We start from the raw sequence: 15,455 nt of genomic DNA on the forward strand, positions 1-15,455 counted from the left end.
CACACTGAGGCCTCATGGCACTTATGCAGTACTGAACTTTAGCTGTTTGGATAGTGGTTTGTCTTAGAGCAGTGATGGCGAACCTTTTGAGCTCGGCGTGTCAACATTTTGAAAAACCCTAACTTAACTCTGGTGCCGTGTCACATATAGAAATTTTTTGATATTTGCAACCATAGTAAAACAAAGACTTATATTTTTTATTTTGATTTTATATATTTAAATGCCATTTAACAAAGAAAAATCAACCAAAAAAATGAGTTCACGTGTCACCTCTGACACGTGTGTCATAGGCTTGCCATCACTGTCTTAGAGTGTAGGCTTCTTGAGGGCAGAGACTGAGCTTTACTGGTAAGCGCCTTCATTCAGGTGCTGTAGTACCTAATCCAGTGTTTTACATAGAATGGTATTTCCTAAATTTGTGCTGAATCAGGTTAAGCCTGTATTTAGACTACAGCCTAGAATTAAGGCATTAAATCTATAGTTTTGCCTCTTTCTGTGTTAGAGATGTTTTAGATAGATCTCAAGGTCATTACTTAGGATTGATTTGCTAGTCTATCTTGGAGAAATCTGACACATCCAGAGAGGCTGACGCCAGTGCTCATTTGCATGCATGTGCTTACAACCTATGGTGGTGACAAGCACTCTGGATAGTCCCTGGTGCTCTTGTAACCCAAGTGGAGGCATGACCTGTGGGGAAGAGTAAGATACCGCGGCAGGTCCCCAGCTTCAAGGGTGGAGCAGAGGAGGATGAAGAGACCTAAAGCTATGATGTGTTGGCTTTCATGGGCTCTGATGTCCATATTTTAAAATCCTGTCTTTGAATCTAACTGTTAAGTGATGAATAAAGAGACCTTATTGACAGCTCGCCCAGCCTCCTCACTGTTCTGCCCTTTGTCAAATTCATCCTCCCTCTTCATGTTTAGCTGATGGCGCCAGAGCCTGCATGAATCACACTGACCTCCCTCCTGGCCTTTTTAGACATTTTAACAAGGCTGATTTATGAGCCATGTGCAAGGACGGAGCATAGATCGCTGCCATCAACAAGTGCAGAGAAGCGAGGCAGAAGTTCTGTGACCCTGGGCTTGTCTCCTCGATTGCATGTGGGTGAAGCAGCCAGCCTGTGCCACACGCTGTTTCCCTGGTGGTGTAGCAGATGCTCTTTGCTGAGAGTAATAAAGTGTCATGCATTCTGTTTTGCAGCACATGACCTCAGAGTACTTCGTTTCCTTACCCTTCTGTGGGAAGATCTGCCTCTTCCATTGCAAAGGAAAATGGTTGCGAGTAGAGGTAAAAATTCGTCACTTGACTTTTTAAAAAACTTATTATGAAATATTTCAAACATACAGACAAGTTTTTAAAAAAATGGAAAAAGCAATTTGAGAAATAAAATATGACCAATATGGCCAATGCTCCCTGTCTTCAAACCCTTTCTTCTACTGCCACCCCTGAATTTGGTGTTTCTCATTCCTATTCATTTCGTTTTACTTTTGCTATGTTTGTATCTATATACATACACTTTTACTATCTAGATACTTTCATATACAGGTACTAGAAATATAGAAATGAATACAAATATTTATAATAAAAATAAATGAACATGGTATAACTAGATGAAAAATGTTTTTAAATATATATATAAATAGTAAAATGTATTGGTTCTTCTGAGACATGCATTTTATTCTTTGTGAGATTCAACCATGTCCACATGTGCAGCTCTGGTTCATTTGTTTTCATTGCTGTGTGAAGTAACCATGTCTGAATATGCCAACATTGTCATTCCATTCTCCTGATGATGGATATTTAGGTTGTTTCTAATGGTTTGCTATGAACAATGCCACCACGAACCTTCCTGTGCATATCCCCCAGGGCACATGTGTAGGAAAGGCAGTTCTGGGTATAGGAAACACATATCTTCAGCTTCACGAGATGATTGCCTAACTGCTCTCCACAGTTGCCCTTCCATTGACGCTGTGACCCTTTGAGAGTTCCAGCTTCTTGGGGGCGTCTCAAACCCTCTCTTCCTCCTGCCCAGAATGGCTTTGGCTTCAATGTTCACACACTCCTCTATTGCCACTCCCTATGAGTGTCTTATTTTCTTACGAGCTCAGTTATGAATTTGAAAGGTTTGTTATATTTTATCATGTATTTCTGCATGTTTTTCAAAGATGGATTTTTTATTTTTGTGGTTACTGTTTCTTTCCGTTCTTTGTGTCTTTTTTTAAACATAGCTAGTTTTCCCAATTGTTAAAATGGAAAAGTTGGGCTTTATTTTATTTTCTCTGTTTTTCCTTTGTTACAGAGGTTCTTCATCTAGGTGTGGAGACCTCTACTTTCAGGGTTCTTGCAAATTGTGTGTGTGTGTGTGTGTGTTTGTGTATTATGTATCTTGGGGGAAAATATCTATAATTTTTGTAAGATTCTCAAAGAAACTAACCCTAAGAAGGTAAGAACCATTGCTCTATTGATTTTTAATACTGTGTAAGCAATATATTGAAAACTAAATTATACTGATTTTCCCTTTATTTCAGTAAAACTTGGTCATGTTTACTTTAACGAATGCAGCGATTTTGATGTAATTCTTGTCATTAATGTGAATGTGTCTCAGAAGGCTGAGATCTGGGGTTATAGGAACAAGAGTTTTGTGCTTAGCTATAAACTTCAAAAACATGACTCATTAAGAAGAACATGGCATTATTTGAATTTTAAAGTTTGTGATGTTTAGTGTATAATATATAAATGCACAAATACTAATTTCTTTAAACTTTTATTTTGAAATAATTTTAGACTTTTAAAGAATTGCAGAAATAGTTCAGAGTTCCTATATGCCTCTTACTGACCATCTCCAAATGTTATCATCTTGCATATAACCAATATCAAAACCAGGAAATTAACATTGACACAATATTATTAACTACACTTCAGAACTTACTGACATTTCCCAGATTGTCCCTCAAATGCCCTTTGTCTGGCCCAGGATCCCAAGTTGTATTTAGTTGTCATGTCCTCTCAGTTTTCTCCAACCTGGCAGTTGCTTTGTCTTTGTTGTTCATGGCCTTTTAAAGGGCAGCAACATTTTGTAGAGTATCTCTCAACTTCAGTTTCTTCAGGCTATGCCTATTTGGTAAAAATAACTTTTCAGCATATGCTCAAATCTTTAGAATCATAGCTAGTACTATTTTTATTACTATCAAATTGTGTATTGAATATCTTTGAGATAGCAAAAGTGTTTATTCTTTTAGTGATGCACATAGAAAATTAAGGAAGGAAAATTGATTAATGAAAAGCATATCATGTGTTTAAATGATATATTTGCTCTTGACACATCAATTTGAGTACCTATGCATTTTTAACTTATTCTATACATCCAGTCAGCTTCATTTCATGGTTGTCCATCTCCCTGCCATCACTCTTCCTCTAAACACATCCTGAGTGGTCTGCATTCACTTTCTAAAGTATCATATGTTCTAATTTTTGTAAATCAATTTTTTTGTAAAAGCGTGGATAAAAGACTAAAAGGATAATTATAACCTATAGAATATATATGTATATATAATTCACTTATAGGATATATGTGAAATGCCAATTCTAGGCATTTTCTCCTCCTGAAAGCTTGCTCTAACATCTACTTCCTGTCTGGGTCAGGTGCCCATCCTCTATGTTCTCATAGTTTCTAACTTTATTATTGCCTGTACTACATTATTTTATGATTATATATTTGTATTATCTCTTATGAGACTAGGAACTCTTTAAGATGCGAAAGTATATCTCTGTGGCCCAATTATGCCTGGATATAATAAGTATTCAATATATAACATTCCTACTAATATAAATACTCAGTGTATATGTTTGAATAAATACATTTTAGAAGGCTGCCTCATTGTACTGTTTGTGTTTATCATATCTTAAGAGATTTAAAAATTGTATTAATAAAGTATTCTCTGGAGCAGTGGAATAGGCTTTACTTCTGGGAAATCTGACTTCCATGCCAAGACTGGTTCAGTTTTTCATGGCAGTCACTATGTTGAAGGCACCACCATTCCTATGGTGGCAATTAGTGTAGTGTAGGCATAAAGTTCCCACCCAGATGACCATCCTCATGGGGCTGCATTTGGCCAGTGTATTCAATGATGCCAAATGTCACAATGACTTATTAAGGGAAATTATGGGCATGTAAAGATTCACCTAGTATCTTATAAATCAAATGTTGCCTTGATTTAATGTGTAATTTTCCCATTTTTGAATCACTAATTTGGACTTATTTTACCTCTCTATGACTTTCTGAGTTTCAAATTTTTAGTTAGAGCAAATGAAGATAATTATCATTGGGTTTTATGGCAAAGCTACAAAATACCATTTATGGTTTAAAAAAATATAGCATTTACTTGCTAAAAGTAAAATTCGGACTCTGAATTATCTTTATTCTTTATTTCCACATTGCTAAGACACAATCTTTTTTTTCTCACATTTTAAGATTGTGGAGAGCAGGCTGCATCCTATAATCAGCAATACATAATGTGTCAAATTGTTTTATAGTCAGTAGTGTCCTAGAATTGAAAATATAGTAAATATTACTATATTTGTTAATTTTACTGATTATTACTAGTTTAGTGATTGGTACTGACTAAATAAATTAACAACAAGATGTTGAAATCCAATCTACTCTAAAAGAATACATGTACTTTTTAAAGTAAGAGATAATTTGGTAACGGAAGTCTGTGTTGCTTTTACATGCAGTTTAGAGTTGAACAAAATGTCATGGCACAGAACCGTTTTGACCTTTGGGATGTGCTCATTAATGAGCCAACTTGTCTCATTGCAGATCATGAACGTTCACAGCAGCCGGACTCTGGATGTTCAATTTCTGGACTCCGGCACCGTGACATCCGTAAAAGTATCTGAGCTCAGGGAAATTCCCTCTCGGTTTCTACGAGAAATGGTTTCGATACCATCTCAGGTACTGTGTGTTACAAGCTCAGGAGGTTTGCTGGAAGAGACTTGAATGTGTTTGTAATCATGTTGTGAGATGCCCAATCAGTTTTGATCTTCATAATGATTGAAATCTGAGTTTGTCACAAAATTGGAAATGATCCAAATGTGGTTGTTCACTCGTTTCCAGATATAAAATTCAGCTGTCTTAGACAAGAATACCAGTCAGACTTATAGAGCATTGTTTGATGTTTGTTTTCAAGTATGTTCGGTCATTGGGGTATGTTGTCCAGTTAGAGGTTCCATTTTAATAATTTAGTCAGTGCCAACTTCTACACAGCTTTAAGGTTTGTATGTAAATAATTACTTCCAGAGTTCTTTGATTAGAACACATTATCTATGGAAATATGTTTATATTTGACATTTTCTTATATGATATTTTCCCCATAAGTTTTAGTAAAAAGATTAACCTCAGCCTGTTTCTCCTCTATTGTTAAAAAAATTGAATTTTGAATTAATTTAAATTGTTTAGAACTATGTCCTACCTTTAGTTTTTTTAAAATATATTTTTATTGATTTCAGAGAGGAAGGGAAAGGGAGAGAGAGTTAGAAACATTAATGATGAAAAAGAATCATTAATCGGCTACCTCTTGCATGATGGGGATTGAGCCCACAACTTGGACATGTCAGAACCAGGAATTTAACCGTGACCTCCTGGTTCATAGGTCAACGCTAGCACTGAGCCAGGCTGACTGGGCTATTTCCTATCTTTAGGAGAAGTAGAGGATTTTGTATAAAAATTAATCTTTTTTGAAAATAAAATTGTTCAACATTCTGTAATTTTAAAAGGCTGCTTGACTTATATGTGCAAGAAGATATCTTATGCCATCAAAGCTCAGTGAATAAAAAGCACTTGTTCATAATCAGCATGGCTTTTATTTCTCTCACTCCAGTTACCACTGCCTTTTCTAAAATGACTATTACAGAGCAGCTGTTTAACTTGGGATCAAGCCAGTTTTCAAAGTCACTTTTATTGTTGCTCCGCCATAATTTTAAAAATTGTTAGACTCTTAAGTGCTACTTTCCCTTGATAGCACCTCTGGCCTCTATACCCCTTGTTAGAACATCCACCAGGGCCAGCCTTACGGAGGGGAAGGAGACGGGGGCTCCATCCCACTGCTTCTGACTGTCTGAAAGTCACAAAGACCTTCTTTAGCTACAGCATTAAAAGCCATGACAACTTTTTCTATTAATCTTATCCAAATTCGTTGTTTAATAGATGTGAAGTTGGGGGGACTTTAAAAGCCAGTGAGGCCAAGCCTCTGGCTGACAGCATCTCCCCAAAAGGTCTAAGTCAGAGCAGCAAACTGATGGCCTGTTGGCCAAAGCTGACTCATGAATATTGGGTTTGGCCTCTTGGCTCTTAGTGTTTTAAAATGTGAATTGGTTGCCAGAATTTAAAAATCAGATAATTTCACACTTGACAAACTAGAAAATCGGACAATATTGAGTGTTCTCCTTTATGGGACAGTACTCTGTGGAGCTTGGGAAGTGGCATTCTCCCCGGAGGGCCAGTATGCTGGTTCCACCTGGCCGCCTCACTCCCTCATCACCTGCCTGGCCCCTGCAGGTATAGAGTGTGTGACCTCATCCAGGGGACACATTGAGAGACTCAGACCTGAAAGAAGAGGATATGACAGGGAGGATGTAGCCCAGAGAGGAAAGAAGGAATCCAGGAAGTAGGTTTTGTTCCCCTCACAGAATTGCCTCCATCAGTTCAACGGCTTCCATGAGACTGCAGGGGTCCCTGAGGTCACCTTTTACTACCACCTGCTGTAGCCATTCTACAAAAGCTTGTGCAGAGGTGCGGGAAGGCGAAAGGATTGTGGGAACTGAGGCTTTTAGCTATTGATGGGTCTCAGTTTTTCTTCATTCTCATTACAACCTCCTCCCAAAGGTGAGCAGAACTGCCTGGCACCCACGAGTGCCCAGGAAATGCTGAATGAAGCACATGAGCCTCCAAAAAGATTTTCCCAACAGGAGTCAGTTTTCATCCAAATGACACTTCATTTTTTTTTTTAGTTGGGTTTAGAGGGAAGAACTAGACTTAAGTCCCAATCCTGTCTTCTCGGTTTTGTGATCTGATAGTCTCCCCACATCTGTTTCGCCCTCTATATAATAGGGTCACAACGTTGGCCTGTCAAGCAGAGAAGTATTGTAGGGTGAGAAGTAGGTGAAGTGCCTGGTATGAGCGTTCGCTGGTAATAGGAGTAAAGATAATAGTATAATATAAACAGAGCCAGGAAGAAAGCAGGTGCTCCAGCCTGAGCACTGTGATTGTCATTATTAGCTATTGCTGTCGCTTGCTTTCTATCTTGGCAACATCTGACTTGTAGGAAAATAATATTGACGTTACTCACAAGTACCTGTTTTAAGGTAGTGTGCTTGCTTTTCCATCATGTTTTCTTTTTCAGGCCATCAGGTGCTGTTTAGCAGATGTTCCACAATCTGTTGGCATGTGGACGCCAGATGCTGTGCTTTGGTTAAGAGATTCTGTTTTGAATTGCTCGGACTGTAGCATTAAGGTTAGTTTTCTTATTGGTCTCAATACATTTAGAAAGGGAGCTGTCAGCCAGAAGGGCTCATTTGTTTTTGTGTGAAAGAATTTATCTTACTGTAAACTGATGCTTTCACACCTGAGATTGGTTACATGTGTAGTGAAAAGATATTTCATGGTTTAATTTTTTAAAATATATTCTTATTGATTTCAGAGAGGAAGGGAGAGGGAGAGATAGAAACATCAATGATGAAAGAGAATCATTGATTGGCTGCCTCCTGCACACCCCCTACTGGGGATCGAGTCTGCAACTGGGGCATGTGCCCTTGACAGGAATCGAACCTGGGACCCTTCAGTCTACAGGCTGACACTTTATCCACTGAGCCAAAGGGTTAGGGCTCAGATTTAATTTTTATGTAAGAACTTATTCTGAGGAGTGGCCACGTTAGAGGGGTTAAGGGAGGGGGGGAGGGGGGACATCTGTAATACTTTCAACAATAAAGATAAATTTTTTAAAAAGAACTTACTCTGTATCTCCAATACTATTTTAAAACCCTTTATATAATTTTCCCGTTATTATCAAGGTAGCAGACATGGTTCTCTGCTCCTATTTTGTACCGTGATAAGGAATTAAATCCCCAACAGAGGGACCACCATATATGTCTTGATAAATGTTTCTAAAAATCATTTAAGTCCTCTATTTCTTTTTTTCTAATAGATTATAAACAAATTATTTGCTTATAATCCTGTTTTTTGCCTGTTTTCCTAAAGTTTGCTTCAACTGTTCATATCAAAAACATTGCTAATATTTCCAAGAATAGAAATGCAAAATGATATTTCTCTGTTTTAACTAATGCAAATTGTGTTGTCATTTTATATGAAAATTTAATAATGAAATGTCCTTGAGAAATACCTTCATGAAGATTTCTAAATTATTCTAGCTCACACTGATTTTCCTCTCTTCATATTCCTCTTGGGTTTATAATGTGCAGTTCCTCACTTAATTATGTATCATTTTATATTCTTTAATTGACACATGATAATGAATATTGTTTTCTCAGCTATTTTTTCAGCTCCTAAATTCAGAGCATTGGGTACTCAATAAAAATATTTTATGGTTGATTTTTGAAACGGTACTTCTGTATCATAAGTATCAAAATGAATTAGCAATCAGTACCTCGTTAGCACTCCAGATGATGAATTTAAGTAGATTCATCTTGCCAGGGGAAAAAAAACAATTTTAAGTAAATCACTGCAGCAGGATTGCCTTGCAGGTGTCTCCCTGTCTTCAGGCCTGGTCTCCGCCTTTCACTCCTGGCCTGATGTGATAAAAACTAGATGTGCTAGAAGTATCTCATGTTTGTCATTTCTAAGATAAGCCAGAGGAGCTGATGAGAAGACTTGCAGTCAGTCACCCAGCAGTACAGCCCATTATCAGTTTCTGGTGTTCCCAGGCAGACACTCACTCCGCTGACAGGAAGAGGTAGCTAGGTAGTTAAAGGTCTCCTGGGCAAAGGTGCAACCTGCCCCTCTGGCCCGGAGCTTCCCTCCTCTCTCACTCCCGAGGTCCCTCTTCCCTCAAGTAACTGAGGAGGGGGGAGGGCTGAGGGCAGATATTAGGACCAAATAAGGAGTTTAGACCAGAGGTCCCGGAGGGTATGGCGAATGTCAAAGCTTTTTCCTCCCTCCGGTGTGAGAGGACACCAGCCTTAAGCAGAATGCTTGCTGGACGCTCTGCCATTGCTGTGATTATTTATTATTATTGAAGTTGAGTGATGAGCACATGCGGATTCCTCATACTCTTCTTTCTATTTTGAGTGTGTTAAAATGTCATTAATTTTAAAAATGTAATCATGATATATCAAATCATTTCCTCTCAGTAATAATGACCTCTAGCAAGTTGGAAGGTATTCTCAGAGATTTGGAAGTTAGTACATTTTTCACTTCCATAAGCTTGTTGCTGGTTGCTAGACTACTTAAGAGCTTATCCATTGCTACAGATGTGATAGATAATTCCTCTGTCCTTAAATAAAATTACTTTGAACAAGTTGGGGTGGGGATTTTTTTTTGCAAAATACTGTGCTTTAATATTTAACGTAAATATTATAACCACCTCTCGGAGTTCAGTGTTAACTTGGATTTCTTGAATTGGTTTTTTCCGTTTTTCAAAGGTTACAAAAATGGATGAAACCAGAGGGGTCAACCACGTTTATTTATTTACTCCTAAGAACTTCCCTGATCCTCACCGCAGCATTAACCGCCAGATTACAAACGCAGACTTGTGGAAGCATCAGAAGGATGTGTTTCTGAGTGCCCTCGCCAGTGAAGCTGGCTCTCCCAACAGCAGAGGCGGGCACACCGTCACTGAGAGCAACACCGGGGAGAGTATCAGAAAGAGCCTCGTGGAAGTCAGCAAAAAGCCCGTGGTGGATCACATCAGCTCTTTCTCCACGGAGCAGCTGCCGCCTCCTGTGCACTTGGCAAAGCCAGGGGAACACATGGATGTGTACGTGCCTGTGGCCTGCCACCCGGGCTACTTTGTCATCCAGCGCTGGCAGGAGATCCATAAACTGGAGGTTCTGATGGAGGAGATGATCCTGTACTACAGTGTGTCTGAGGAGCGCCGCGTGGCAGTGGAGAAAGACCAAGTGTACGCCGCCAAAGTGGAAAATAAGTAGGTCCCTGGACACAGCGTTTTATTCTTTTTCTAAGAGAAATGTGTAGAGTGATAACAAGAGTCCTTAATCCCTGCAGGGGGGCTTTGAACAGCACGAATGGGAGTTTCTAATGTGAAATGAGACTAATGAATTATGCAATTTTCTAATATTTAAAATGACATCATTTATCTAAAAATCTAGTGATCATATTCCTATTAAAACCTAACCATATCTGAAGTGACGGTTTAAGTGTTTTTTCTACTTTTCTCTTAGAAAATATATTTGTTTATTCAGAAAATATTTTTATTTAATAACCTTTTAATTTTAAAAATAAGATATTTATTGTAGAAAATTTTAAAAATACAAAAAAGTATACAAAATGAAAATTAGTCAACCAGACACTACTTATGTATTTCTTCAATTACTTATGGAATTCTTTTAGTTTTTACTCTACATACTTATACAGCTGGATTATTATTATTATGTATAATTTTGTATTTACTCTTTTACCTGACAATCCTGTGAACAGTTTTTCATGTAATAAAATTTCTTCATAAACATTTTTAATGGCTGAGTAAATAGTCCATCATACAGAGAAATCATAATTTATCATTCTCTTTTGTTATGTAGGTTTTTTTCTCATTCTGAAAAGCATTCAACTAACATGTTGGAAGTTTTTCATCTTCCAAAAAGCATTTTTACTGTGTCAAGTTATTGATAACAATAAGCATAAATATGTTTCATTCAGAACAATGGAAACAATGTTGGTATAAATTTGCCTCAGAATTCCTTGCAGGATAATTTAATCACAGTTAAAATCAAATTACTGTTACCTGTTATCTGAGGGGCAGATTAATGATACTTAGTGGGGGGTTCTACTTGGAGGCAAGGGTTGTGTGGAGGAGACCTGTAGTATGGGACATTAAACTCCGATCCCCTCACCCCATGTGCCCAACAGCTCTACCCCAGGACTCTTGGGCTTCAACCAATTAATCTGTCCCCCAGATAAACAAGGGGTGTCTTATAGATAAGAAAAGATTCCCTGATTTTTTTACTTTATGAACGGAAACAATGTAAAATGTTTAGAGTTTCTATCTTGCTTACAACCCAGGACTATTTAATACACCTTGTTTCCAAGTAAGGTAAGTTAAGAAGTAGGAATTTTGGATGCATTTTTTTTATTACAGTGGTTTCCAAATCTATCTCGGCTAAGAATAACCTAGAAAACCTATTAACAATGGAGATTCTCCTTCTTCACTCCAGACACCCTGAATCAGAATCGCTGGGGGTGGAACCCCACAATCCGTGTTTTTAACAGATTCTCCAGGAGATTCACAAGCAGCCTTGCACTGAAATTGGAAATCTAGCCTTTACTTAAGCTATTAGTTTTGAAAGTTGGAAGCTGAGTAAAAGTCCAACACTTAAGTTCTCTGATGGCTCTCTCCTCACTTCTCTGCACCTCTTACTTATAGACTAACAGCACAGACACCACCATTTGCCCTGTACAATTTGAAGACATTGCTATTGGCTGAAACCAAATGTTTTAATTTCCTTTTGCACTTAAATAAATTAGCAGCATGCACCAAGCTGGCATTTCCATATATGAAAAGTTCTCTTTAATTTGGTCTGAAGTTCTTATATTTACACAGCTTATCTTCATTTTAATAATAATTATAATGGCTACCATTTGCAAAGTGCCTAAAAGGTCAAGTACATAAAGTGCTAAGTGCTTTGTATATATTATTCCTGCAAGTGAATTAAAATTACATATTACCCATGAGATAACAGGCTCAGAGAATAAACAGAACCCAGGGTAACGCAACTGGAAAATGGCCCAGCTCAGGTGGGACTCCGGCTCAGCAGTCTGGCCCGCAAAGCTCTTAGGTACTTATTAGGGTACCTTTTTGTGTCCCTGTTGTCTCTGCAACTCATGGATTTTTGCGTGCTGCGCTTTGGCCTGATCTGAAGGTTTATGGAATTTCCCCCAGCAGTGCCCCATCAGTGTTGAAGAAGCCTTTCTGTAGCCTTCTTACTGCAGTTCACCCGTATGGCACCTGTGTAGGTTTCCTGTGCCCATTTCCCACTAGGTGCACGTTGCTGGGGAATGGGTCCAGTCTGGCCCCGCCCAGCAGTGTTGCAGTGAGGTGCTTGCTGTTCACGGGGCTTGTGCTTGATATACGTGTTTCAGAGGGTGTCCAGGCCTGCCCCCTGAGTCAGGCCCCGACGCCCACCGTGCAGGAGCAGAGACTTGCCTTTCAGACATTATGAACAACCATCCTCACCTCAGTGTAATCATCTGAGCAAGACTCTAGGACTTTAACATGGTCCTTCATTCCTGAACTTGGAGGTCTAGGTTTTTCTCATTTTAATGAGAAAAGGCCCAGAGGGGAAAAGTATATTTGTGTAAATTTCTGGCACCTTGAACACTGGATCTTCCCCCATATTGTCCTACCCTTTAAGCAATAGGTTAGATTTCTTTGTTTTGTTTCTCAATGCATTTACTTGGCATACTTAAAATTGTCAACTTTACATTATTTTTTATAATCTCTTCCCCACCTCCCTTCCCAGTCTGACTTTCTCTTCCATTCCTCCCCACGTCCCACCTCCCCGCTCCACTGTAGTGTTTGCTCCATCCAACACACCATGCCCTGTGGTGTCCCCTGTGCTTTTCTTCTCTTGCGTGTCTTCAGCCTGGCCTGGTCCTGCTTGCCTCCCTCTTCCTGTCTTCCACACGTGTGCCTTGCCCCCAACGTGTGGCCATCCTTGTCTCCCCGACAGAATGAAGGGATCTACCAGCCTTGTCCTGATCACCCTCCATGGCATTTGTTTCATTCTGCTTAGTGGTGGTCAGTAGATGGTCTCATTCTCCTTTAGCTTCATGAGGCCTGAAAAAGGTTGTTGGAGTGAGAGAATTCCACCAAATGAGCCAGTGATAAAGCCGAGAATAGTAACCTTTGGAAAAAGAAGAAGCAATCTCTTTAAAAACGTCTATGATAGTATAGTTCTATATTTTGATTATCATCATTTATATTCATTTTTCTTTTTATTGTAAAATGTTATCCTTAACCAAAGCAGGTGTTGATTTTGTATGTTTCTTCCTTTTCAATCCTTTGCACACGTAGGTGGCACAGGGTGCTATTAAAGGGAATCCTGACCAATGGACTGGTATCCGTGTACGAGCTGGACTATGGCAAGCACGAGTTAGTCAACATCAGAAAAGTACAGCCCCTAGTGGACATGTTCCGAAAGCTGCCATTCCAAGCAGTCACGGCTCAACTAGCAGGTAATTTCTGTGGAATTTGAACTCATTCCCCAGCATTGTTTATATTGTCATTTTGTCCTGAGTACAGAGTCATTGGCCTATTGAGGTAACTTTTTTTTAGCACAAACAGCTTCCCGACCATAATGGAAATAGTTTTTAATGGTCTCTCACAGTCATGCCTTCCAACTACACCTGCTATTTCTGTTTTTCCACATTCCTTTCTGTCGATGGTTTCATGTATGAGTTTATTTCTAAAGCTATAATCTTAGTACAGGTACAATATTACAATCTGCTTTTTTCACTTAGCATTTCCCCCCTAATTTGGGGGCGGCTGTTTGATGGTCTTAATAATGATTTTAATAGCTGCAAAATATTCTGTTTGATCATTATTTCCCTATTGTCGGATGTTTAGGTTCTTTATACTTTTATTGTAGCATTAAGAAAAAACCTGCGACGTCCTGGCCAGTGTTTAGGGTGTCAGCCCACGCACCATTGGGTCACAGGTTTGATTCCCAGTCAAGGGCATGTACCAGGATTACAGGCTCAATCCCCGGCCCTGGTGGGGTCTTATGCAGAGGCAACCAATGGATGTGTCTCTTTCACATCGATGTCCCTCTCTCTTTCTTTCTTTCTCTCTCCCTCCCTTCCTCCCCTTCCTCTCTCCCATCCACTCTCTCTAAAAATCAATGGAAAAAATATCCTCAGGTGAGGACTAACAAAACAAACAAAAGTCATGGGGATTTAGAAATGCATGGGACTTAAATTTCATCTGATCCAACCAGTTTATTTTATAAGTAAACCAAGGCCTGGGAAATAAACTGATTTGCCCCAAATCAGACCACTTGATAGAGGAAGAGCTGGAAATAGTAACTGAGTCTCCAGATGTTCAATCCGGTGCTTTTGCCCTAATGTTGTGTATAATAAAATTTTGAAAAATTAGTATATTAATGCTTTTTTACTATATCTCATTCATCAGGAAAAAAATCTATAAATAAGAGAAATGTTATTGGTATCATTGATATTTTATTCCCCCTATTTGTGTCTATTATTGGTTTAAATCTGCATGTACTTTATGTAGGGAAATGTGCAGTAGTTATTATAACTTCATTTTATAACACAGCATTAAACCTCAAATAAAGCTGTGTCTGTAGAAAAAGGTCTACAGAAGTAACCCATTTAGAATAGAAAACTATAAGCTGGACTGCTTCAAGACGGTTCTGCAACTGTTTTTCAGCTAGGCAAGTCCAGCCTGGGATGTTTAAGCGACTCTGGAATTGACTAAGTAGTTTTCCATTATAGTGGGGCAGGGAAAGGCTCATTTAACCCCTCACTGCTCTGCTCTTTCTCCTAGGAGTGAAGTGCAACCAGTGGTCTGAGGAGGCTTCCATGGTGTTTCGGAATCATGTGGAGAAGAAACCTCTGGTGGCACTGGTGCAGACAGTGATAGAAGGTGCTAACCCTTGGGACCAGAAAGCGGTGGTCTATTTAGTGGACACATCCCTGCCAGACACGGATATCTGGATTCATGATTATATGTCAGAATATTTGGTAGAGCTTTCAAAAATTAATTAATCGCTGCTCTGAGACCTCCACGACTAATTCAGATTTTCTAGCAATAACAAAATGTAGTAGGTTTAAAAAAATCTTATCTCTGCTACATGGCTCTGACTGCTGTGGGGATTGAAAAGAATATGTTATGTTTGGTGAAAACTATTTAATAAGTAGTATTTAACAGAGTTGAATTTTCAAAAAAAATTGCACTTGAGTTATTACTATAATATTAGATTAAAATGTTTATCAATATAAAAACTGACTACCTCCTAATTTCTAGGCTTTATGATCTTAAGATGAAGCGTTTCCCTTTCTATTCATGTTGGCTTCCTTGCAGTACTGGGTTCTTCTCCAGTTAGACTGAGAATTTTGTGACTTAACTCTACCCTGGTGTCCCAAAGTCGCCAGACCCTGTGAAGACTATCCCGAGTCTTTAGCACACCAGCATTGCTAGTGGTGCTGCAGGAGGGGCAGCCAGGCTCACCAGTATGCCCCTCCCCCC

General features: G+C 38.9%; 1 protein-coding gene across 2 annotated transcripts in view; it reads left to right on the top strand.

The window, feature by feature from the left end:
• The window catches only part of TDRD7 (tudor domain containing 7), a 42,287-nt gene extending 27,076 nt beyond the window's left edge, over positions 1-15,211 (top strand). Inside the window, exons 11-16 of one of the 2 annotated variants that reach the window (XM_005870626.2) lie at positions 1,201-1,287; positions 4,820-4,954; positions 7,401-7,511; positions 9,655-10,157; positions 13,263-13,423; positions 14,754-15,211. In XM_005870626.2, coding sequence (XP_005870688.1) covers positions 1,201-1,287; positions 4,820-4,954; positions 7,401-7,511; positions 9,655-10,157; positions 13,263-13,423; positions 14,754-14,974 — 1,218 coding nt within the window. In that variant the 3' untranslated portion in view covers positions 14,975-15,211. The remainder of the gene's footprint in view (positions 1-1,200; positions 1,288-4,819; positions 4,955-7,400; positions 7,512-9,654; positions 10,158-13,262; positions 13,424-14,753) is intronic. The other variant, XM_014543199.1, reaches the window with a different exon arrangement.
• Positions 15,212-15,455: the final 244 nt, after the last annotated feature.

This window comes from Myotis brandtii, unplaced genomic scaffold, assembly GCF_000412655.1.
Source record: "Myotis brandtii unplaced genomic scaffold, ASM41265v1 scaffold320, whole genome shotgun sequence".
Taxonomy (NCBI): Eukaryota; Metazoa; Chordata; class Mammalia; order Chiroptera; family Vespertilionidae; genus Myotis; species Myotis brandtii.